The sequence below is a fragment of the Myotis myotis genome, unplaced genomic scaffold, assembly GCF_014108235.1.
Source record: "Myotis myotis isolate mMyoMyo1 unplaced genomic scaffold, mMyoMyo1.p scaffold_m19_p_12, whole genome shotgun sequence".
NCBI classification, from domain to species: domain Eukaryota; kingdom Metazoa; phylum Chordata; class Mammalia; order Chiroptera; family Vespertilionidae; genus Myotis; species Myotis myotis.
Genome location: NW_023416316.1, coordinates 25,084,778 through 25,110,626, shown reverse-complemented (window position 1 = coordinate 25,110,626; position 25,849 = coordinate 25,084,778). Strand labels below are relative to the sequence as shown.

At 46.8% G+C, this 25,849-nt stretch overlaps 2 protein-coding genes across 2 annotated transcripts in view; one reads left to right on the top strand and one right to left on the bottom strand.

The window, feature by feature from the left end:
* Positions 1 to 7,366: 7,366 nt before the first annotated feature.
* On the top strand, positions 7,367 to 25,243 carry NANS (N-acetylneuraminate synthase). The gene is made up of 6 exons (XM_036330251.1): positions 7,367 to 7,631; positions 10,778 to 10,993; positions 18,567 to 18,666; positions 19,440 to 19,594; positions 22,574 to 22,840; positions 24,898 to 25,243. The coding sequence occupies exons 1-6, from the start codon at positions 7,500 to 7,502 to the stop codon at positions 25,105 to 25,107; spliced, it is 1,080 nt and encodes a 359-aa protein (XP_036186144.1). The 5' UTR covers positions 7,367 to 7,499; the 3' UTR covers positions 25,108 to 25,243.
* The window catches only part of TRIM14 (tripartite motif containing 14), a 28,607-nt gene continuing 23,466 nt past the window's right edge, over positions 20,709 to 25,849 (bottom strand). Inside the window, exon 7 of the transcript XR_004971207.1 lies at positions 20,709 to 21,085. The gene's annotated coding sequence lies outside the window, so the exon portion shown is untranslated. The remainder of the gene's footprint in view (positions 21,086 to 25,849) is intronic.

The window sequence follows — 25,849 nt, the reverse complement described above, 5'->3', positions numbered from 1 at the left end:
AAAAAAAGATTGGAATTTATGTCTAGAAAAAGTTACATAGTATCACTGGAACCCCCAAAATACCTATTTTAAAATTTGAAGTCATTAGTTTTTAGAGTTTGCATTTTGCAAAGGAAATTCAAGAAAATTGGGTTGATTTCTGGTTTAGCAAATACTACTTTATTTTACTCAACCACAGGCCTTATCTGCTATTTGGCAAACCTTCAATTCATTATAAAGCATTTTCTTCTGTAGCCTAAGTGTCCTTAGGTTTTGCAGATGATGTCACATAGAAAATGTAACTTTGGGTGGTTATTTTCCTTGCTTTTTCAAGTTTACAAAACTTTCCAGTATCTACCAAGAACCAAGGATATGCCAGGGTTGGGCAAGAAGGAGGGATGTTGGGTTAGAGACAAGCCAGCCCTTAGGTGCTCAGAGCAGAGAAGAGGAAACATGGGGATGATATTTACTGGGTCAGAACAAGAGTCCAGTAAGTGTTAGCTCAGGCTGGAAAGATGGCTTCCAGGTAGGATTGCAGGAAGGAAACTACTTGAGCTGTACATGCAAATATGTGTAGAATTTAGAAATAGGAATGGAGGAAAGAGGGAGGAGCATGATGAGCAGAAGTAGGGATTACTGAGTACATGCAAATTTGGAGAATGAGAATGAAAAGAGGAATGGCAGGTGAGGCTGGAGTAGTAATTTGGGACCTTATCCTAGAGAAGGCCAAACCTTTTTATGCATTCACTTTGTTTTGTTTTAAATGATTTTATTTCAGAGAGGGAGAGAGAAACATCAATGATGAGAGAGAATCAATTTGCTGCCTCCTGCTTGCTCCCTACTGGGAATAGAGCCCACAAGCAGGGCATGTGCCCCAATGAGGAATTGAACTGTGACTTCCTGGTTCAAAGGTCATGTCTCAACCACTGAGCCACACCAGCTGGACTCTTAAGTATTCACTTTGTAAAACGTCAACTTGGTCTACTACATATGGTCAGCAAGTGTGTCTAGGGAATTATCAAGCCACATTTTCATTTCTACCATGTTTTTCTTTTAAATTTAGGTTTCCCAGAAGCCTGTGGCATTCTGACCTCTGGGAGGTCCTTGAGGCTCAGCTATTCTGGACGAAAGTCAAATTTTAAATTCTTAAGAAGCAGCAAACTTTTTGGTAATGAGTTCACAGAACAGACCGTATTTCTGGAGTTGCCTCCCATCTGAAGGAGACCTTCATTGAGCGGGTTGGCCTCCAGCTTTTGCAGCAAATATTTGAGCCATAAAATATCTGATCAGGTTGGGAGCTGTGATGGGCTAGTCCTGACTTGGTCCTTTGTGGTCAGTAGAGGCATCTCTTTCACACATAACCCTGCCCCCAGCTAGAGCAACTGCTCTGTCCCTGTGACATTTTCCACCAGCCCTTACCTGTTATCCTATCTAATAAAAGAGAAACCTGGTAATTGGTGTACGACCGCTACCCTTCCCACTGGCTAATCAGGGTGATATGCAAATTAACTGCCAGCCAAGATGGCGGCCGGCAGCTTAAACTGAACATGAGGCTTGCTTGCTTCAGTGACAGAGTAAACCAATGTTCCCCACCTGCCTTGCCGGCCTCTGAGCCTGCAGTTTGAAACAGTTACAAATATAGAAGCTAAACAAAACCCCAAGAACCAGCTTTCAGGGAGCTGGGATCTCAGAGCTGGAGTTGATACAGAGTTTCGATTATAGAACCTAAACAAACCAGATACCTGCTTTCAGCAGCAGAAGCCTCAGAGCTGGAGCCTCAGAGCTAAAGCTGGCCCAGAATTTAAAAAAAAAGAAAAAAAGGAGCAGTTGGGAGTTCAGCCACCCGCCAGCCTGAAAACAGCCCTCAGCCCCTCACCCAGACTGGCCAGGCACCCCAGTAGGGACCCCCACCCTGAAAGATGTGTGACCAACTGCAAACAGCCATCATCCCCTCATCCAGGCTGGCCAGGCACCCCAGTGGGGACCCCCACTCAGCAGAGCCGCGAGGCCTCCCGGCACCGGGATCAGCGTGACGGGGCAGCACCCAAACCCCGATTGCCCTGCAGCTCTGTGGGTGATGGGGCGGGGCCACAACCTCCCTATTGGCCCTGCTTTATTCCGGACATGGGAAGGCGCCCCAACCCCCGGATCGGTCCTGCTCTGTGCCTGATAGTGGGGAGCTCCCCAACCCCCTGATCGCCCTGCGGCTCTGTGTGTGACAGGGTGCGGCGCCCCAATCCCCCCACCCCATGGGCCCTGCTCTGTGTGTGACGGGGTAGAGCCATAACCTCCCCATCGGCCCTGCCCTGAGTGTGAGAGTGGCGGCGCCCCAACCCCCTGATCGGCCCTGCTCTGTGTGTGACGGGACAGCGCCCCAACCCCCTGATTGGCCCTGCTCTGTGTGTGACGGTGCGGCGCCCCAATCCCCCCACCCCACGGACCCTGCTCTGTGTGTGACGGGGTAGAGCCATAACCTCCCCATCGGCCCTGCCCTGAGTGTGAGAGTGGCGGCACCCCAACCCCGTGATTGGCCCTGCTCTGTGCGTGACAGGGGGTGGCGCCGCAACCTCCCTATCAATCCTGCCTTGAGTGTGACAGGGGGCGGTGCCCCAACCCCCCAATCGGCCCTACCCTGAGCGTGACTGAGGGTGGCATCACAACCTCCCAATCCGCCCTGCTCTGTGCATGACAGGGGGCGGCGCCCCAACTCCCCAATCGGCCCTGCTCTGAGCCCGACCAGGGGCTGCACCTAGGGATTAGGCCTGCCCTCTGCCACCCGGGAGCAGGCCTAAGCCAGCAGGGCGTTATCTCCCGAGGGGTCCCAGACTGCGAGAGGGCACAGGCCGGGCTGAGGGACCCGCACCCTCCCCCCCGAGTGCACAAATTTTTGTGCACTGGGCCTCTAGTGTAATAATAAAAGCCTTGGAACCATTGCTCATTGTAGGGATGGAGACGCTGAGGCACTGGAGAGGGACAACTGCTGGCTCACCTGGTGAAGTAGTGAAAGGACCTAGGTGGGAAATCATGTGGCCCTGTTTTCAACTTTGTGCTCTTACCTTGAATTCACTCTTACAGGAATCCAGGACCCGAGGAGTGACTGGCATTTCTCATGGAAATGCAGACATCTTGTGTAAGAGGCTAGTCCCCCACCCCCATCACCAGGATTCCTACCTTACACGTGGGCATAGCACAGCAGAGTCACTCCTTTGTTATTTCTGGCATTTCTATTTGGGGTACACTACCCTACAACCAGGGAAAGGCGAGGCAGAACCACAGAGGTTCTACCCTTAGGCTATGACCTTCCCTCTTCTCCAGCCCTGTCAAGTTGTGCTGACATCAATTTTAATAAGGCTGTTGATACCACTGTGTTGACAGTTTGAAAAGGGAGTCAAGTTACCAGCCTACTTAGGCTCCGGCCAGCCAAACAGTTGCTCTGTAGGAAAACCACCAAGATTACAGCAAGTGTAGAAGTCCTCCCCAGAGCCAATTAGGTCAGCTTCGTAATCTCTGAGCATGTACTTTATAACTTGTCCCCGCAGTGCTGGGGAGGGCACAGGGAAAAGAAAATGACCCTAAGGGTGACTCTGATCAAGGGGCTTGGCCCCAGGCCAGGAAGGGTTTGGTGTGTGTTTGTGTGTGTGTTCACCTTCCCACCCCAGCCCCGAGAAAGCAAGAGTTGTGAAGGAGACTTCACACAGAATCCAAAGCTCTGTTTGAGCCCCAGCCTGGCTACTAGCTGGATGTGACCTTTCCGAGTCACTTTTCCTTCTGTGAGCCTTCATTTCCTCAACTAAAAACACAGGGCCCAAGCTAAGTGAGCTGCAGCTCTGATCCAGTTGTATAAATCTGAATGGGGGACACGCCAAGTCCTAACCAGCATCAGGGATGCTGGTAGTTATTTGGGCTGTCACTCCCAGTTACCCCAGCACCTCCCCAAGGAACAAGTAAGGGTTTGGGCTGGTGGAAAAGGTCAGCTGTGCTTTGGGCTCAATACAGTAGAACGGTTGACCTGTCGCAGGAAACCAGAGAGGAGACGGTGACAGTTATCAGGAAAAAGCTGAACGAGGGCTGCACCCTGGGACTGACAGGGAATGAGGTGTTTTCCAAAAACTGCAGTAGGAATCCTAGAATATTGGTTTTACTGCTCACACTGGTCAGTCTGGTAGTAGCATTAGTCTCGCTGTAGCAGGAGCAGGATGTGTATCAGCCATGAGGGGCACTTCCGCTTCAAGTCTGGAAGGCAGCAGATGGCCATTTAAGAGGATTCTTTTTTAATCCTCAAACTACCCGACCCCCCACCTTTGTGAATAATACACTATAATCCCCATTTTAGAACTGTGGGAACTGAGGGGTTTAGAGGTGAAGTGCCTTACTCAAAGTCCTGTAAATGGTGGGCCTGGCCTGGATTCCCACCCAGCTCTGCCTGAGTCCCAAGTTTCGCTCTTTGCCCAGTGTGCCTCCTTATGCCCTCTGGCTCCTGGCTGCAGACTGCTGAGGAAGCTGGTGAACCTGTTTCTTCCTCTTCAGTCTAGAGCCAGTGGTCAGCAAACCGCGGCTCGTGAGCCACATGCGGCTCTTTGGACTCTTAAGTGTGGCTCTTCCACAAAATACCACGTGCAGGCGCGCATGTACAGTGCGATTGAAACTTCGCAGCCCATGCGCAGAAGTTGGTATTTTGTGGAAGAGCCACACTCAAGGGGCCAAAGAACCGCATGTGGTTCATGAGCTGCAGTTTGCCGACCACTGGTCTAGACTAACAAGAGCCTCTTTCCAGAGGTTTAGGACAGAGAGAACACAGCTTTCTGAGTTGGAACTGTGAGATGCTTAGGGGTTGAGCAAACAGGCCTCTACAAATACTGACATCTACCACTCAGGTTGGGGAGCTTGGGTGGATCAATACCTCGCTTCCTCAGAAATTTTCCAGAAAGCTGACTTTAGGGAACAGTTATGTTCCCCTAAGAGGCTAAATGTGCCTGGGGAAACATGAAGTCAGTTATGCCTCACTCTTCATTGTCACCTTTTCTTTTCTGCACTCGCTCATTCAGAAAATGTTCATTGGTACCAACTAAGTTAAGGAATCCTGTGGTTGGTATGCAGGATACAATAGGAAACAGTCCAGACCTGCTCTCAAGGAGCTCCTGGCCAGTAGGACAGTCATAACACAAGGCTCTAAGCAACATAAAAGGCAGAGGCCTTGCCCTAGTCGGTTTGGCTCACTGGATAGAGCATCGGCCTGGGGACTGAAGAGTCCCGGGTTCGATTCTGGTCAAGAGCATGTACCTTGGTTGCAGGCACATCCCCGGCAGGAGGTGTGCAGGAGGCAGCTGATCGATGATTCTCTCTCCTCAATGTTTCTAACTCTCTATCCCTCTCACTTCCTCTCTGTAAAAAATCAATAAAATATATTAAAAAAAAAAAAAAAAGGCAGAGGCCTGGTCTGTCTTGTTCATCGTATTGCTAGGGCTTTGCTCTGGGTTTAGCACTGAGTAGGTGCTCCAGATGGTTCCTGACTCAAAGGAGCTCACAGCCTAGAGGGAACTATGGCAGTTACCATAAAGGGTAATAACTGGGTGAAGAGGAAGGTCCGATGGCAGCCTAGAAAAGGTTGTTGGAGAGATCAGAGGAAGTGGCTTTGAGGCTGAAGGACCTGCAGACGATGGCCAAGCCTGGCTCCGTATGGCAGAGGTAGAGGAGTGGGGAGTGTGCAGACTCTGGGAACAGCCTGTGCCAAAGCCTGGAGGTGAGAGGGGTAAACCTAGAGAGGTTAAGTTGGGCTTGGTAAACCATCCTAAGGATTTTAAACTTTATCCTTAGGATGACGGCAAGCCAGTGATTCATTAGCCAAGCAGCAAAAGCAACAGAAATTTTAAAAAGAACAAGAGAAGAATGAAAATCGCATCCTTTCCTCATTATAGTAAAGTACAGTAGTACTACTTGAATATACTGAAAGCTGTCATTTAATCACATATAACATCAGCCTAACTTGCTCTTGTGGGATAACTACTTTAAAACATAATCTCTCCTTTTCTCCCTTTAAATTAATTTCCACTTATTTATAAACTAAGCAAAACCATAATGACTTCTTTAGCCCAAAGTGACTGAGTTATTTTATTGTTGGATTTCATTTTCTCTGCAACCAGGGTGTGTTGATCAGCCTCAGCCAGGTGTGAACGGCCATTTAGATTTGAAAGACATGCAGCACATGTCACAGCCAAGCACATGCACAGGTCACACATGAATGAAGTCTGCTGCAATCTCCTTCTTTCCTCTGCTTCCTCATGGCCTCCGAACATGCACCTCAGAACCCCTCAACTCCGAGACCCCTCTCCTCCAGGAGCCAGTTTTTCATCTGTTTTTAATAACTGACTCTCCCAAGAAAAGGTTTATTTTCACCCTGTTATCTCCTCCCCTCCCCCTAGCCACCAGATATGCTGTGAACAGTGGCCCCCTTCCTCCCAAGTCCCCAAGTTCTTGCTCCTCATTCTCTGGACTACTCTGGGCCTTTGACTCTGTGAGTCCGCCCCCCCTACCCCCACCCCCACCCCAGGACCCAGTGTCGCCTGCTTCTGGTCCCGTTCTCCATTCCTTCCAGGGCAGCCGCCCAGGGCTCACCCCTCCACACCGCCCACCCCTGTGCACACGCTCCTTCAGCAGTCAGCCTAACCCACCCGTGGTCTTCTCACTCAGGACGGCCACGGATCTCTCTCTCCCTCCAGGACCTCTACTCCGAACTTCAGACCTGCCTTCCTCCTGCCTGGTGGGCAGTTTCACCTGCATCTTTATATCCATGTGTCCAAAACCTGCCCTTCTCATCTTCCACCCTCCTCTCCTTTCTGTTATCATTGGTCATCAGTTCTGGTAAGTCAAGCTGAGAGCCAATGTTATTTTTTAGAGTTGGGTACCTCGGCCGAGAGGCAGTCCAGGGCCCTAGTCCCAGCTCCGTTCTGGCTTTCTGAATGACTTTGGACAAGCCAGCGGAACTTTTTGAACCTGTTGCCTCTCACGTCTTAGGAAAGCCCAAGCAAGAACTGTGATCCAGGTTTTCCAGACATCGTCTCACGAAGGATGAACACATTTGTAAGCAAGAGCTGGTTAGTCGCAGGGGCTGGGCTCCAACCAGCACGTAATTCCAAATCCAGAATCCGTCTTTTCCATTACACCACAGGGCACGCTCTCTCCCCACGCCCTCGGAGCTGGACCTCGACTACGCCCTGCCAGCTGCCGGCGGCCTCCTTCCGACGCTGTTTGCTCACCTCTCCTCGCAGGGACCCCGCGACCGCCAGGGACAGCGCTACCCCGCCGGGATCCAAACGCCCAGCCCACAAGTAGGGAGCCGGGCTTCCGGTTCCCCGAGGCACCGCCCCTAGCGGGTAGCTCCGCCCCCTGCTCCGATTGGCTGGCGGAGCCCGGGGATTGGCTGCGCCGCGGGCGCGGGCTGACGTGGCGGGGTCTGCGTGTGGGTCCCGGTGCTGCGGGCTGAAACCGAGCGGTGGGGCAGCGGCGAAGCGCGAGCAGCAGCGATGCCGCTGGAGCTGGAGCTGTGTCCCGGGCGCTGGGTGGGCGGGCAGCACCCGTGCTTCATCATTGCCGAGATCGGCCAGAACCACCAGGGCGACCTGGACGTGGCCAAGCGCATGATCCGCGTGGCCAAGGTGAGGGGAGCGCGCCAGACCAGCGGGGTGCCAGGAGGGGCGGGCGGGGGCCGGGGGGAGCCAGCCTGGGAGGGGCTCTGGGAAGGAGAGGGGTCGCGGGGAGCCGGGTCCACCTTTCTCTGCCTCTTGCCTGCATCGCCCCTGGGGTCCTGGTTGCGAGATCCATTTTTGAATCTTTTTAAAAAATATATCTTTATTGACTTAAGAGAGTTAGGGAGAGGGAGAGAAACATCAACGATGAGAATCATTGATCGGCTGCCTCGTACGTCCCTGACTGGGACTCGAACCCTAAGCTCCTGGTTCATAGGCCGTTTTTTAATCTTTCTAATCCTCTTCATCCCTGCTCCACCCTGATCCTCCTAACGCGATTTCTCTCGCCCCTCCTGGTGGCGGCGTGGTCTTTCTAAAGCACCGATTTGATCAGGTCGTACCCCTGCTGACACCTTCAGTGGGGAGCTTGGGTAGATGGAATGCTTTGTCCAACTTATTAAAAAAGAGTCAGACGACTTTGGCTAGAAATAAATGACGAAGATTTAGTCAAGAGTCTTAGAGTTTGGAAACACAATTAGCCAAAAACCCAGAAGTGCTCTGAAAGAAGAAAGGAAGGTTACAAGTTTTTATAATAAAGTCACATCCTTGACAATAATCAGTCCTGCAGTTTTAGTTGGCCCATTAGCAATGGGATGTCAGGTGGTCTGGATGATGGGTGCCAGGTAGTCTGGTCATGTCCTAAGTCCTTTAGGGAATAGTCATGTCTGATGTATGTTCAGGCATTGACACACAATCAACAGATATATCTCCAATATTGGTGCAGAACTGGAAAGTTAAACATTTTAAGTTACCAGGGAAGTTAAGATAAGAGAAAGAATCATTTTCCTTATTCCTTATCATCGTAATGTTAATAATTGAGCAGCTTGCTCATACAACAAGTGTGTTTGCAATGTTAAAGGTTGAGTTTGTTTTAACTTTAAAATGTTGATGCAAATGGAGCATCCCACCTTGGTTCATCCTAGTGTCCTGCTGCTTGTTTTCTGCCAATAGAGAAGCAGTAAAACCTTGAAGAAACCATCAGCCTTACAGTAAAACACACAGTGACTGTGTTTTCTGAACAAGGAGTTTATCATAGCATTAAACAAATAAGGAAATCACTCATTTTTAGGAAAGAAGCTGAGAAAAGAGGAACCCGTTATGGTACCATTGCTGTCATGTGGAATACAGATTCTGCTACTTCACTTTTTTGTTATTGTTGTTTTTGTTAATCCTCACCCCAGGATATTTTTTCCATTGCTTTTCAAAGAGAGCGGAAGGGAGGGATCGGGAGGAAAAGGAAGAGAGAGAGAGAGAGAGAGAGAGAGAGAGAGAGAGAGAGAGAGAGAGAAAAGCATTGATGTGAGAGACACATTGATTGGTTGCCTCTCGTACATGCCCCATCTGGGCTGGGGATTGAACCTGCAACCGAGGTATGTGCCCTTGACCAGGAATCAAAACCCAAGACCCTTCGGTTCACAGACCAACACTCTAACCACTGGGAACACTGGTCAGGCTCTGCTACTTTGCTTTTATCATCTCCCTATAAAGGGAAGGTTTGCTCGGATGGAAATAAGCCTTTTAACTTTTTTTTTTTTTTAATTTAAATTCTTTCTTGTTTAAAGTATTGCATAAGTCTCCTTTTCCCCCCATTGACCTCTCCCCGGCCACTCCCACCCCCCAGCACATGCCCTCACCCCCCTACCTTTTAACTTCTTGAGGGAAAGTCCACTTCTTGAGATAGATGTGAGAAGCAAAGGGAGCCTAAGGGGCACTGTGTGAAGACCTCCTCATTAGCTTGCTGGAGGCCTGAGTAGCAGAGATCCAGGTTGCAGCCCTGAACCAACACACACGGTCTGCAGCCTCAGGAAAGTGATCTGACCAGCTGTGCCAGAGACTCACTGTGCAACTCTGGTCAGGTCACTGGGCCTTGGGATCCTCATCTAGACAAAGGGAACTGTGTGGCCCTACATCACTTTCCGTTCTAATGTTCTTTGAACTTCTTCCCAGTGTCGTGTCCTGACTCTGCTGTCTTGTGATTTTTTTCCAGGAGTGGGAGCAGCACTCTTAGCACAGACATTTCTGGAGCCAAGGTTTTCAGCAGCAATGAATACCTCTGTGTCTACAGAAATGTCAGTAAGCTGACTCTTTAGAGCGTTTCCTTAATATTTCTGTTGAGTGGTTTTTAAAGACAGTTTTGAAGGTTGGATCCTGACTGGCAATAGAATTATGGCTTTTATAGCCAGACAATCCAACTTCCATATTACAGCTTCTGTTCAGTTAGGCTGGGGCATGTCTACATTTTGTTTGCTTCTTGCCCCAGAATCTCTTGTCATGCTTTTCTGTACAAGTGCAAAAGGGCTAAAAGCAGAGTGGTTCCCTTGTTTCCCACCCCCATAAGGGGCTCCTCAGAAAAGTCACAGGCCCTAGAGCTAGCCCAGAGCAGTTACTGATAGAAAGAAACTGAGTCCAGAGACAGGACTTATCCAAGAGTTAGGGTCAGGTTCTGATTTTTTTTCTCCTAAATTCTGGTCCAGTGCTCATTTTACTGTCTTCTGCTGAGTTGCACAACTTAAAATCTTCCTTAACTGTTTGGTTAATTACTTTAAATATTACAACACAAAACAAAGCCCCTAATCTCCCCCTACCCCCTGTTTTTGCATTTTAAGGGGGGAAAATAGGGAGAAGTCCCATCCCCAATCTTTTCCTTTGAGACTTTTTGTTTCTTCTGTTCCTCTCCTGGGGGGGTTCTTTTTTTTTCTTTTTTCTTTTTTTAAAATATGTTTTTACTGATTTCAGAGAGAGGAGGGGAAAGGGAGAGAGATATAAACACCAACGATGAGAGAAAATCATCTATTGGCTACCTCTTGCATGCCCGCTACTGGGGATCAAGCCTGCAACCTGGGCATGTGCCCTGACTGGGAATCGAACTGTGACCTCCTGGTTCATGGGTCAGCACTGAACCACTGAGCCACACCAGCCAGGCTTCTTTGGGGGTTCTTAACTGCCTCTGTCATTTGACATTGTTTTTAAAGATAATGATGTCATACAGGTGCCCCAACATTTCTCTCTGAGAATCTATGACAGGTCATTGAAAGGAATCCTGATGTATGTTGCAGGAGTGTGGGGCTGACTGTGCCAAGTTTCAGAAGAGTGAGCTGGAGTACAAGTTTAATCGGAAAGCCTTGGAGAGGCCATATACTTCGAAGCACTCCTGGGGGAAGACGTACGGGGAGCACAAGCGCCACCTGGAATTCAGCCACGCTCAGTACAAGGAGCTGCAGAGATATGCTGAGGAGGTTGGCATCTTCTTCACTGCCTCTGGCATGGATGAGGTGAGCCCTCTGCTACTCTGTCATTTGCTACTTTAGCAGACCCAGGGGAGAGCAGGCGGCCTGGTGGCTTTTGGCTTGAGCCGGCTCTTTTATGCTTTCTGGACCTAGAGCTCTCCATAGCATTAACCAGAATAATGCCCAACTAAACGGGAGGCCAGAGGGAGGAGAGGTCCAGTGAAAGTTTGTGGAAGAGTACCATAGTTTTCAAAACAAGTCTGGGAGCAGGGGGGCAGCCACACTGGTACCGTGTTCTTCAAGCTGTGAGAGCCCCCACGAGGCCAGTTTTCCCCAATGGAAAGTCATCTGAACTAGGAGTCAGGAAACCTCAGTTCTGGCAGCAGTCCGTTCCTTGCTGAGTGGCCTTGGCTAATTTGGGTGGCGTGGCACTGGCATCATCCAGAAGGGCGTGGCACCCAAGATGGCCATGCTCACATCCTGGAAGAGTCTAGCTGGTGCCAGGTCTCAGTTTTGATCTGCTCTGTAACCTGCCTCAAGATTTCTTCATCTGTCTTTCTGAATGTAAATAAAGTTTAATTGTAAAAACTAGTATAACATCACAGAAAGTTTAGAAGACAGGAAAAAGAGGGAAAAACTGACCCATAATCCCTATATGGCAGTTCTTTTTATATATTTCCTCCCAAAGTCTTTTTATATGCAAATTTTATTGCCTGGTGGTTATATTTGTGAATATTTAATTCTGTGCATCTTTTCCCAGTTAACATACCAAAAGTTTTTATCCATATCTTCTTTTTATTTGAAGCGTTATTGAGATATAATTGACATATGTAACTCTCCACATCTGTATATAGATATGTGTATACACACACACACACACACAATACTGATTTTTAGAGAGAGAGGAAGGGACAGGAGGAGAGAGAAACATCGATGAGCGAAATATTGATCGGCTGCCTCCTGCACGCCCCATACCAGGGAATTGAGCCTGAAACCCAGGCATGTGCCCTGACCAGGAATTGAACCAGCAACCTTTTGGTGCACAGGACAATGCCCAACCAACTGAGCCACCCCAGCCAGAGCTAACTCCCTACATATTATGCTTAAAGTTTTTAATAGCAGTGTAATTTTTTTTTGAGTATTTAACCTTTAAGAAGGTCCATAAAGTCAAAACTATTTTCATGATACTCAAATGTTATTTGCCTTTTTCACTGCATTCTCTCTGTGTATAGTGGCATTTTCCAGAGGCTATGTGATATGGGATGACATCATTCCTCTGGCAGTGGCTAATGAAATGTGTGCTGTGTGTTCTTTATTTTTTAAATAACAGCTTTATTGACATACCATACAATTCACCCCGGCAAACATTACTCAGTTTTAAAACACATTGTGATATCACTACAGAATTATTAGTATGGCTCAAATGAAAAATGGTACCCAGCTGGTGTGGCTCAGTGGTTGACTGTCAACCCATGAAACAGGTCACAGTTTGATTCCTGGTAAGGGCACATGCCCAAGTTATGGGGGTGCAGGAAGCAGCTGATCGATGATTCTCTCTCATCATTGATGTTTCTATCTCTCTTTCCCTCTCCCTTCCTCTCTCTGAAATCAATAAAGAGGTATCCTATATAATAAAACCCTAATATGCAAATTGGCCAAATGGCAGAACAATGGGTCTCTATGATGCGCACTGACCACCAGGATGCAGATGCTCAGTGCAAGAGCTGCCCCTGGTGGTCAGTGCACTCCCACAGGGGGAGTACTGCTTAGCCAGAAGCTGGTCTCATGGCTGGCGAGCGTAGCAACAGCAGCAGTGGCAGGAACCTCTCCCGCCTCCGCAGCAGCACTAAGGACCCCTCAGGGGATGTCCGCCTAAGCCAGCAGATGAACATCCCCCGAAGGGTCCTGGATTGTGAGAGGGTGCAGGCCGGGCTGAGAGGAACCCTCCCCCTTCCCCAGTGCACGAATGTCATGCACTGGGCCTCTAGTATTTTATAAAAAGTGGCAATGACACCAAATTGTAGCAAGGATGCAGAGAAAATGGATCACTCATACATTGCTGGTGGGAATGTAGCATGCTCTAGAAAATAATATGGAAGTTTCTTTTTTTTTAAAACTTTAGTGAGCTGTAATTCATATACCATGTAATTCACCCACTTAAGAATGTACTTGTAGTTTCTTATAAAACCAAATGTATGTTTATCATATGACCCACCAGTTGTCATTTGGCAATTCATCCCAAAAGAAATGAAGTACTGATACATGCTACAATATGTTCCTACAAAACCTGTGACTGGGTGTCCACAACAAGTTTATTTGTAGTCGCCCCAAACTAGAACAACCCAGACATTCTTCAGCAGATGAACTGTTGCACAAACTAGTACATTCATATCACAGAATACTACTCAGCAATCAAAATGAATGAACTATTGATACATGCGACCGCTTGGATGGACCTCAAAGATATTATGCTGAGTAAAAGGGCCAATCTCAGAAAGTTGCATATTATATGGTTCTGTTATATAATATTCTTGAAATAACAGAACTATGAGATGGAGATGAGGTTAATGGTTGTCAGGGGCTAGGGAGGGGAAGAAAGGGAGGTGAATGTGTCTATAAAGTGGTAACAACAGGGAACCTTGTAGTGATGGAATAACTCTGTCGTGACTGGTGGTGGTCACATGAGTGTGTATGTGAAATTGCACAGAATTAAATACATGTGCACTCAGATGAGAACATGTAAAAAATGGTGAGATCTGAACAAGTGGACCCGGTCAGAGTCACTCTCCTGGTTGTGAGATTGCACTAAGGGAAGTGTACATACGCTCTCTCTGCCTTATTTCTCAACAGCTGCGCGTGAAGCTATTATCTCAAAAAGTTCAAAATGTAAAGAAAACTAAATTCTTCAGTTTTCATTTTAATCCAGTAAATACGAATAGATAGAACCTACATAAACAAAAGCTCTCTAGAGTCCTTAGTAATCTTTAAGAGTATAAACACAGAAACATTTGGGGCCCCATGCTGCCCGGTGCACACCTCGGCTGTGTGGCCCATTGTGTAAGTGCATGGACTCGGATCAGATTTTGAGCTTGAATATGGTTCTGCCTGTCATTCCTGGTGTGTCATGTGGAGGTTATTTAACCTCTTTAGCTTCAGTTTCTTCAACTGTAGAGTTAGTACTGAACCCATCTTGTAAGGTGCTCAGCAAATATTAGCTACAGTTGAGGAAAACAACCTGGGCTGAGGGTCAGGACATCGAGGTTCCTGCCCTGCTCTGCTCTAAGGTAATATCAGCGTGAGCTTGGCAGTCCTTTCCCTCTCTGGGTCTTCCTTCCTCTTGTGTGTGAACAACTGCTATCCAAGGACTCTCCCAGCTCTGACATCCTGAGTCATTATAGGACCAGAGAAGGCCTCGCTAAGGTGACACACCTGGAAGGAGGACTTTCCTGCTCAGTCCGTTTCCAGGCACCTGAACACCTGGACGTGTACTGGAGAGAGGGCACCTTCTTGCATCTGTGAGCTGCTTAGGGAACGTCACGTCTTTTGGTTGTTTGCTCCCAGGTGGCTTCAGGGTGAGAAGCAGGGGCAGTTGGGAGATGCAGAGGAGCCTGGGTGTTAGTGGGGGCTACCTCTCAGCCTGCAGCCTTTTGGTTTCCCAGGAAGCTCCTGTTTGGTGTGTAGAACACATGCTCTGCAGCCACACTGAGTCCAGGTCCTGGCACTGACACTAACTATATGGGCTCAGGCTCATCATGTAACTGCTTTGCGCCAAAGGTGCCCCGTCTGTAAAAATCCTACATAATGGAAGTGTATCATGCAAATTGTCCCCTCAACCGGGAGTTGTCCGGGAGTTCGGCCAGGCGGGTGGGGCCGGCCAGGGGATGGGAGGGAGTACCCGGCCGACAGCCGGCAGCCGCTAGGGACCAGTGCACGGCACGGGCCTCTAGCGGGATAATAAAAATGCCCACCCCACAGGACTGGGGTGAGTATCTTGCACCTGTGGGTGCAAGATCTGAATCCACTGAGTGACAGCTGTTCTGTTACTTACAACTCTTTGGAGTTTCTCTGCTTCACACCATCTTCGCAGGGAGGCTCCTCTGTCCTGGAATGCCATTTGCTCCCAACTGGTCTCCTGGCTGACCTGGGCACAGCAGTGAGGAGAAATGCGTTCTTAAGGGCCTTTATAAGAGTCAGTTTGCGTTGCCGGCCAGGTCCTGTTGCTGAACCAGCATGTCCTGTCTACCCGCCCGTTGGAGTGGGTTGGTCCCTTTTTTCGTGTTTACCGAGCGTGTGGCTCCGGGTGTTACCCCCCTAACTTCCATATGGGCAGGAGGCACTCGCTGAGGGCCTGTTTTCTCCTCTTGTGTGCTGCCCTAGGGCATTCTGTATGTGCTGAGGGAAGGGTAAGGTGTGGCCGGACTTTATTAAGGCCAAGTGAACTACCGGGGCACCTGGTGAGAACTGCACAGGGGCACATGCAGCTCTCCTGAAATGAGCAGAGTGCCTTTGATCTAAATGGAGAGTTTGATTCAGATAGCTAATGGCAGCCATGACCATAAAGGTGGCCCCTCACACACAAGTGACCCATCCTGCAGAGCTGCCCCTGCCTCTCAGTGCCCTTTCCTCTCCCCCCCTTTCCTTGGCCAGCCCTGCCAGCAGGGTGCCTCCTGTCAGGATCGGGTGCACTCTGACAGGCCACTTGGCTGAGTGCTTCCCCCTTCATCATTCCTCACCCTGGGCAGCTCTTCAGCTCATCAGCATGGACTTCTTTTATCTTTACTACAGGATCCCAAACTGAGGGGAGTGGTGGGGCTTTAGAAACATCCCAGCTCCTCGCTTCTGTTACCTCTTAGGTCAGCGGGTCCCAAAGTTTCTCACAGGATGCCATATGGAAAAGGGGCTTCGGGTACACGTTGTCAACTCTCAGTAATTAATTTAAAATCAGTACATCTCTCCTCCCACTTAAGAGGAGCTCTGCCAGTGCAGCATTTCACCCAAACCCATTTGCTGGTGGGACCCTTTTCTGTGAACTTAACCATTTGGATGCCCAGGGTGGGTCACACTGGCCAGTTTTGCTGTGGAGTGGGAGGGAGGAAAAGTTGTGAGGCTGCTGGTTGCATTGCACCCTTACATGGAAAGGGGATGGGCAGCCAGATGGGCAGGGCTGGGAGAAGCCAAGGAGTCCACAGAGAGAAGGGGCCTCTGGCACTGATGGAGCCTGAGGAGGCTGGGGCACCGGATGAAAGGCTCGCATCATCCCAATGATTGAAGTGGGCACCCTTTGCAGAGATCAATCCTCAATGGCAGTTTTCTAAATGGCCACTAGGTGGGGATGGTTCCCAGGAGGCCTACAAAATGAGGCACACCTACGCCATTGATAGAATTTGCCCATTTTTTTCCTCACTATAAAACTGTAAATTTTACAACCTCCACAGGTAAGCTTTAGCAAATTTTTTTTTCCTGCATTTGGCCCCTCCTTCCCCCTGTTTGCTCTGCACCTCTCCCAAGTGACCTCATCCATCTGTTTATGACCTTGGGGACTTTTTTATCATGGCCCACTTTCTCACAAGTTGAACATTAGATAGAAGAAAATGTCGCATAGGCTTTCCCTCTGAAAATAGGAATCACTCTTTTCATCTGCTAGAGTGAAAGGCATGGAAAAATCTGGCATCATTCACTAAACATATTAAAGAATCTTTCAGTTCCATTCTAGAGCTAGTTAACAGTGAGATACATAAAGAGGAGAGAGCCAGCTAGAAAAATAGGGAAGGGAGAGAGACAAGGAAGAAATAACATCGATGGGCGGAGGCAGCAAGAACTGCAGCAAAGGTGGCTGAGCACACTTGGAGGTGAGCGGCACTTGGCCGCACTGGACAGTGTCTCTTAGACATAGTGGGTTGCAAACTGTCTTTGAACTGTTCATGGGCTGGTCAGCCACTCGTATGGCCCTCCAAAAGCTATAACCAGTACATTATTAGAGGACTTACATATGGCGAAAGTTATTCTCCGAGTACAGCCACTGTGATTGTGGTAGCTCATCGATGACCCACTGGGAAGGTGGACGGAAGCTTGGCCATCAGTGAGTTGATGAAAGAGTCTGCTGGCAGAATGTCCTTTTTTTTTCTTCTTCTCTATTCAATTTATTTATTTATTTATTTATTTATTGCTTAAAATATTACAAAGGGTATTACATATGTGTCCCTTTTTTCCCCCCCACCCTTGACAATCCCCTGGCCTCCCCTGCCTCCCAGTGTCTTATGTCCATTGAGAATGTCCTTTTCATACTGTTCCTCACCCACCCCTGTGCCCTTTGGTTTTTCAAACATGGTGACCTAGCTCCTTGCTACCCAGAGTATGAGTCATGGAGTGCCAACCTTGGCATTACCCAGGAACTTATTAGAAATGCAGACTGTCAGACCTCACCCTAGACTATCAGATTTTGCATTTCATTTTAATAAGATCCCTGGGAGATTCATGTACCCAAGTTAGAGCATGAGAAGGACTGACCTAGCTCATCAAGTCTTTCAAACTTACTTCTGAAACTCAGGCAGTATTTGAGGACAGATAGAACTTAGATATTTGGAAACATTCCAAGACATTGATCCTCCCCATTTCTGATTTTCAGCTTCAGTTTCTAAATAGTATATAATAAAAGGTAGTTTTGGCCCTGGCTACATGACTCAGTTGGTTGGAGTGTCGTCCTGTACACCAAAAGGTTGCAGGTTCAATCCCTGGTCAGGAAGCATATGGGAGCAACCAATCCATATTTTTCTCAAATTGATGTTTTTCTCCCTCCCTCCCTCTCTCCTCCTTCCCCTCTCTAAAATCAATAAACATATCTTAGGGTAAGGATTTTTTTTTTTAAGGTAGGTTTGGAGGTCTTTGTAGATTTGACAGCAAACAAATTTTACTCTTAAAATTGTGGTCTTCTGACTCCTTCATCAAGCATTTGTTACACTTGCCAATCTCCTGAGTCTTATTGATGAACCCCAGATAAGAATGGTGAAGGGCCCTGGACAGGGGATTTGAGGCAGTGATATTGTGTCCAAAAAAAAAAAAAAAAAAAGCAACTGAGGTTTTCCCTGGGTGGCATGGTATGAGGTCTGAAAGGGCTTGGGTTTGATAGGCCCTGCCAGCTCACTGTGTCAGAGCTGGGCCATCAAATGCTCCATTTTTTCCACTTTTGGCAAAGATTGGAGTGACCTCTTTTCCATGCTTTTTGGTCCTTCATAAAGGGTAAGACCTTTGAGGGACATTCATTTTCTCACTGTCTGGTTTTCTGGGTCAAGATGAGGTCATGACACATGAATGTGTTCACCGGGTTCTGTGCCCCTGGGGAAGAAGATCTGGCCAGGGGTCCAATTCTTTTCCGGATTCCGTAGTCAGCCAGGCCAGCATGCAGTGTTTGTTGGACAAATGGATGGGTGACTTTGAATGAAAGAATGCTTGAAGTTGAATGAAATGACTGATAACAGATCTTTGCCTGTTTTCAAGTTGTTGAGAGAGTCCCTCTTGCTGGTAAAAGGAGGGGTTTTATGTTCTGTGTGGCTCCTCCTCTGTCTTGAGGGCAGTGATTTTTGAACAACCATGAAAAGAGCGCCTTCTTTGATTTTTGTAGATGGCAGTTGAATTTCTGCATGAATTGAATGTTCCATTTTTCAAAGTTGGATCTGGGGACACTAACAATTTTCCTTATCTGGAAAAGACAGCCAAAAAAGGTGAGTGTTTAATCTCTGTCATAAAATATGAGGGAGTCCACACCACGTTTTTACTCCTTTAGTGGCAGCTAAAAGAGTAAATCAGACTTTAGAAAACTCTTTTCAATCTGCACATACTTCCATTTTTTCATATGCTGACTTGGAAGAGAAGAAATTAAGGATAACACAGTTGTTATAAGGACTTAATTAAAATTATTTTTAATTTATAAGAACTTATACAAAATTGGAGATTTGAGGCCATAAAACTTCTTAAAGAAAGCTCTGAGAAATATTCTTGAGGTATATTATAATATCTAACATATGCACATTAGTTTGTAAGGCAGGGTTTACCATATGAGTGATCTCATTTGATTCTCACAGCTCCTCTGGGACTTTATACTTATGTCATAGACGAGGCATCTGAGATCACATAGCTAGTGAGTGGCAGCCCTGGGTTCTTGAATCTGGAGTCTGTGCTTATCCTACCACACAGTACAACCTCTTAATCCAATGAGATGCTCATCTTTCTTTGAGGTGTGTGAAATCACTCTGACTCCTTAATTCAGTTCACTTTTCTAAACTATAATGTCGGGGGGTGAGGGGAGTCTGCATTTCCCATAGTCGAGGGCAGGATCCCACCAAGCTCCCCTCTGTTCCTCCACAGTGGCTGGCAGAGTATTTGAGAGATGTTTGTGAAGTTCGGTTGATCAGGTGACCAGCAGTTGGGATTTGCTTGGGGGAGAATCAGGACCACTAAAAGAAAGTGACGATGGTGCTCGTGTTTGGTCACTCAGGCCGCCCAATGGTGATCTCCAGCGGGATGCAGTCGATGGACACCATGAAGCAAGTCTATCAGATTGTGAAGCCCCTCAACCCCAACTTCTGCTTCCTGCAGTGCACCAGTGCATACCCGCTCCTCCCTGAGGATGTCAACTTGCGCATCATCTCGGTGAGCAGGAGGAAGGGCCATTGTCTCATTGGGCCATTTGAAAATGGCTTTTCTTAGGACATTTACTGCAGGGAAGATGTAGCCTTTTTTCTCTCTCTTATACATTCTTTTTTTTTAAGTATTTATTGTGGAAAATATTACATATGTTCCCCTTTCCCCCCATTGATGTAGCCTTTTATACACACAAAATTCTAACCAATATTGATATGCTTCATAACTTGAGCCCCCTTTGACAATCTTGCTGTTATAGAATCAAATTAGAACCGATCAGGCAGCTAAGGAAGCAGGTACATTCTATAGAGGGTGATTATAAATTAAATTTTCTTAAAACCAATCTTAATTTCACCCATTATTAAATATAAGTCCTCGTAATTGTCTCTATACATTTATTTTACCCATGTGTATTGACCATTAGAGGTCCCTCTTCTGTGAATTGCTGGCTTATTAGTGAGTTATCTTGTGTGTGTGGTAAAATAAAAGGTTTACCATTTTAACCATTTTTCGGTATACAGTTCCAAGGTATTAAGTACGTTTACAGTGTTGTGCTACCATCACCACCATCCATCTCCAGAACTTCTTCATCTTCCCAGACTGAAACCATCCCATCAAACACTAACTGCCCATTTCCCCTTCCCCTGGCAGCCACCATTCTTCCTTCTGTTTCTATGAATTTGACTTCTTAAGGTACTTCCTATAAGTGGACTCACATAGTATTTGTCCTTTTGTCTTCTTTCATTTAGCATAATGACTTCAAGGTTCATCCATGTTGTAGAATGTGTCAGCATTTCATTCCTTTTTAAGACTGAATAATATTCCATTGTATGTATATAGCACATTTATCTATCCATCAATATACATTTTGGATGTTTCTACCTTTTGGATATTGTGAATAATGCTGTTAGGAACATCAGTGTAGAAATATCTTTTTTTTTTTCTTTTTCATTTTTAAAAAAATATATTTTATTGATTTTTTACAGAGAGGAAGGGAGAGGGATAGAGAGTTAGAAACATCGATGAGAGAGAAACATCGATCAGCTGCCTCCTACACGTCCCCTACTGGGGATGTGCCCGCAACCCAGGTACATGCCCTTGTCTGGAATCGAACCTGGGACCCTTCAGTCCCCAGGCCGACGCTCTATCCAGTGAGCCAAACCGGTTAGGGCTAGAAATATCTTTTTATCTTCTTCATATTGAGTTGTAGGCGACCTTCTGAGACTTCTGGCTTTTCCTGCTCTGTGTTTTTTGCTAGCTCTGATACATTTCTACCTGTAATTCTGCGCATCCCTGAGGCTCAGGCTGTTTACGTTGACAGCCTTGAGGGAGCTTTTTCTCTCCCAGGATTTTGTGCACCCCAACTCAATTAAAGATGGTGAAGTCTAGTCCCAAAGGGAAAAACACTTATTGGAGATCTCACAGCAGCTTGGTGGCAAAGCTGAGACTAGAATCCTTTGTCTCTTACTGTCTTGGGCCAACTTTTGTCGGTACCTGGAACTTAATTAGAAGTGTACATATATGTAATTACCATCTGAAAACATTAAATTAGTGTAATTCTAAATATATGTACACACATAATCATGATATTGCAATTGACCAGTTTTCCTTTTACATTTTCCTTTCAGTACAGTATTCGACATTGTTTTATTTTCATGACAGTCTAAACTTTTGTACATGTTGCTGCAGTATTCATCTCTCACTTTAAAAAATTAACCTTTATAGCCCGGCTGGCATGGTTCAGGGGTTGAGCATTGACCTATGAACCAGGAGGTCATGGATCCATTCCCAGTCCAGACACATGCCCAAGGTGCAGGCTTGATACCCAGTGGGGGGGGGCGTGCAGGAGGCAGCTGATCCATGTTTCTTTCTCATAGTTGATGTTTCTATCTCCCTCTCCCTTCCTCTCTGAAATGAATAAAAAATACGTTTTTTTAAAAAATTAATGTTATTTGAAAACTGACACTATCTTTTTACCTAAATTTTCTGTCCCTCCTAGTTGATAGTCTTTTCTCTATTTCTAGCCATCTCTTAATGCTCTGATTTTAAAAATTTAAACATGCTTTTTAAAAACCCAAACAGCTTTGAGTTATAGAACATAGAAAGTGAATGTTCTCTTAATCCCATGCAAACAAGATTGCCATTATCAACAATTTATTATATGTGACTCCAGATATTTTCCTTCTCTGCGTAGCATGGTTCCCCCTTCCCTTCCAGACCCATCCGAGGTGCAGTCATGTCTGTCTGCTCTCGATACCAGGGCACAGTGAGTGATAAATTGCCAGCCCTCCCATCTCGGGCCCAGCCCACCATATTACAGCAGTTTGCATTCCCCAGCCTAGCCACCTGCACTCCCTGTCCATCACGCACCCTTTAAAGCCTGGTTTTCAAGGCTTTTGCCGCTGAGCTGTCCTAATATTTTATTAAACCCCATCTGGATCTTTCTACTGTACTTAAGCTTTCTGGTAGCCCTCACTGACAAGACTCACTCGACTTAGAATGTCTTTTGTTGCATTCAGTGAATTATAGATAACAGATTAATTATTTAGCATTTCTACCAAAGGATTGTTTTGAGATTGGGCTATATACATTATTGATGATGATATATGTGCATATAGCACACTTGCTTTCAGCAGTTCAGGCTAATTAAATGTGACAGATGCCTTTGGAATGAGAGTTTAGGCATCTGGTTATAGCTGTTATTCCTGGTGGTTTGTGCAGTGAGAAACATTCTTAAAATGCCTTTTCGATAACAGTAGCCATTATTTTTTGAGCGTCTACATGTGTTGAGTGTTTTCCATGCGTCATGGCAGTCCTCGACAGCTATTGCCCCGGTGAGGAGAGGCCCGGAGAGCCTGATTGTCTTGCCCATATTGTACAAATGGCAAGCTGCTAAACTGGAACTCTAACCCAGATCTGCCTGACTCGGGAATATATGCATGAAATACCACAATATTTAACCAATTTTTTTTCTTTTCCTATTTAAAGGAATATCAGAAGCTCTTCCCTGACATTCCCATAGGGTATTCTGGGCATGAAACAGGAATAGCAATCTCTGTGGCCGCTGTGGCTCTGGGGGCCAAGGTTTTGGAGCGTCATATAACTTTGGACAAGACCTGGAAGGGTAGTGACCACTCGGCCTCGCTGGAGCCTGGAGAGCTGGCCGAGCTAGTGCGGTCTGTGCGCCTTGTGGAAAGGGCCATGGGCTCCCCAACCAAGCAGCTGCTACCCTGTGAAATGGCTTGCAACGAGAAGGTGGGTTCTGCCCCACCCTGCTGGGCTCCCCTGTTCGAGAGGGCCGAAATGGGTTTACCTGCTAGGGAGAGTCAGTACCTACCCTGCCTGAGCCCAGGCCAATGGGAAGATAAAGGAATATCACTCCAACCTTCTGGCCTTATATGAGCAGGGGGAGAAACATACTACTTAAGGCAGTGGTTCTCAACCTTCCTAATGCCACGACCCTTTAATACGGCTCCTCATGTTGTGGTGACCCCCAACCATAAAATTATTTTCCTTGCTACTTCATAACTGTAATGTTGCTACTGTTATGAATCGTAATGTAAATATCTGATATGCAGGATGTATTTTCATTGTTACAAATTGAACATAAAGCATAGTGATTAATCACAAAAACAATATGTAATTATATATGTGTTTTCTGATGGTCTTAGGCGACCCCTGTAAAAGGGTCATTTGACCCCCAAAGGGGTTGCGACCCATAGGTTGAGAACCGCTGCCTTAAGGGAGCTTTAGTAGTTCCTCTGGCTGCCTACGATCATGTTATAATTTCTCATCTAAGTCTCTGAAGTATGTGACACCAGGCTCTAGACTCCAGGAGATGTAAGGGGAGGTGATGATATCCAGGGCCTCATGAGGCACTCAGACAGATTAAGTCTAGGGTCCCTTGGAGTAGGTAAGCCTTGAAAAACATTCAGGTAGAGGGGTGCTATGAGGCAGTGGGAGAAGGGCCTGTGATATATGTTAAGGCATCCCTAATCAGGAGGCACTGGGAGAATGGGGGTGGCTGGTTGTCAAGGGGGTTAGTGGGGGGATGACGCAAATATTCTCTCAGGAACAGTTTGAGCTGTGTAGCATTGACCTTCGGACAGAGGGGATGGTGAGGCCAAAGAACACTGCCTGGCACACTCAAAATCTGGGCTTCTTGGAAGGGGTGGCTTAGGCCCGTCTTGGCGTCTGAGTCACAGAGCCAGGCGACCCAGGGCCGGCAGGAGTACAGACACTCCTAATCTGCTGCAGGCTGTCTGGGTGAAGGCAAGATCAACCACCAGGCTGCATGGGGAGTGTTGTCATCTTTTATTCTGGGGGGACCCTACTCACTTCCCTCAAATCAAAGATGCATAGATAATAGGAAATTATAATAGTAAAAACAAAATAGTAACAAGACAAACAAAAAACCTGATAGAGGAAAGGGGGAGAGAATTGTACCCGAAACCAGAATGAGAACTAAGTGCATAATTTGGTTCTAAGTCTCCTGGCTCCCTGAGCAAACAGTGAAACATAACAGGATGCATAATCTGATATTGCTCGTTGATAGACATTTGTCCTAGTACTAAATTCCAGAATTGATTCCTTGGCTCTTAAATGAAGGATAGAGAGGAATATAAATGCATTGTGGACAAAACTTAGAAATGCTGGTCGTGGAGCTTCAGGTATCCTTCATCCTGCTCGCCCGCCCATTCTGTCTGCCCCATCCTAGGAGTAGCAGTCATACTCATCATCTTGTGAGACCTCCATATTCCTACTTCACTGAGCAATGTGGCCCGTAAGGTTCATGTCCCTTGAGAGCAGTGGGCCAGGAATAAGGAATCCTAGGTTCTCTTCCCAGCTCCTTGCAACCTTAACCAAGTTACCCATTCTCTTTGTGCCTCAGTTTTCCCAAGTTTAAAATGAGATATTGACTTTATCAGGAGGAGCATTCTATGTTTCAGGTAGATTACATATATTATCACTAATCCTTATTGTAGTCGATAAGATGGAGGCACCATTATTTCCCATTCTACAGAGAAACTGTAAGGGTTCCATGAGGCAATGGGAGAAGGCTCTGTTTGGTGACATATCCAAGCCTTTTTCTTTGCATTTTATTGTGAAGGCCCTTCCTCTGAATCTGAGTTCACCCACACTGGCCAAGTCCCTGCCATGTGTGACATACTACTCTAGGCACCAAGGGTGAGGGTGAGAACAGTCCCTATTCTCAAGACACCTTGTGAAGACTGATCAGGCATCTTGAGTATAAAGCAATGTGCACTAGTTACTTTTGTGAAACTAGCACTGAGTGTTACTTTTATCCACAGCTGGGCAAGTCTGTGGTGGCCAAAGTGAAAATTCCAGAAGGCACCATTCTAACAATAGACATGCTGACTGTGAAGGTGGGTGAGCCTAAAGGCTACCCTCCTGAAGACATCTTTAGCCTGGTGGGCAAGAAGGTCCTGGTCACTATTGAAGAAGACGACACCATCATGGAAGAATCTGTAGAAAACCATGGCAAAAAAATCAAGTCTTAAAATAAAGTGCCAGCCCTAACCGGTTTGGCTCAGTGGATAGAGTGTCGGCCTGCGGACTCAAGGGTCCCAGGTTCGATTCCGGTCAAGGGCATGTACCTTGCTTGCAGGCACATCCCCCGTGGGGAGTGTGCAGGAGGCAACTGATTGATGTTTCTCTCTTATCGATGTTTCTGACTCTCTATCCCTCTCCCTTCCTCTCTGTAAAAAATCAATAAAATATATTTAAAAATAAAAAAAAAGATAAAATAAAATAAAATAAAGTTCCATTCTCTGAATTCTGAATTGCCTTGTTAATAGTGTTGGTTATGTTGGGTGAGGTGGGACAGGAGTGGTCTCCAAAGACATTCTCATCCACTCCTGTCCCTGACAGCAGGCACTTTTGGGCCAGGCCGTGTGTCAAGCTGTTGGAGGAATACAGAAAGCAAATACAACCATTTCTGCTTCAGGTTGGCTGGCCCAGAAGGGGAAGTGGGCTCAAAAGCAAATCACCACCTCCAGTTGTGTGGGTGCAAGAGGGACGAGTGCTGGCTGGATAGGTCCTGTCTTTTAAGCCTTCATTCTTATTGCCCACAAAGGCAACCCAAATGACCTGAAATCTCCCTTCCAGACCTCCAGCTGTCTTTCTCCATGGCCCTATCCCCTGCCCACTGTGGGGCTCTGTGTTCAATTAGCTGTATAGTGATCACTTGGTGTTAGAGAAAGTATTGGTCAAAGGGTCTTGCAGGCAGTGTAATACCCAAGG

Coding starts and splice junctions, on each gene's coding strand:
- NANS (XM_036330251.1), top strand. CDS start 7,500: ATGCCGCTGGAGCTGGAGCTGTGTCCCGGGCGCTGGGTGGGCGGGCAG. Junction 10,994..18,566: donor CTGCCTCTGGCATGGATGAG/GTGAGCCCTCTG, acceptor TGATTTTTGTAG/ATGGCAGTTGAATTTCTGCA. Junction 18,667..19,439: donor GGAAAAGACAGCCAAAAAAG/GTGAGTGTTTAA, acceptor TTGGTCACTCAG/GCCGCCCAATGGTGATCTCC.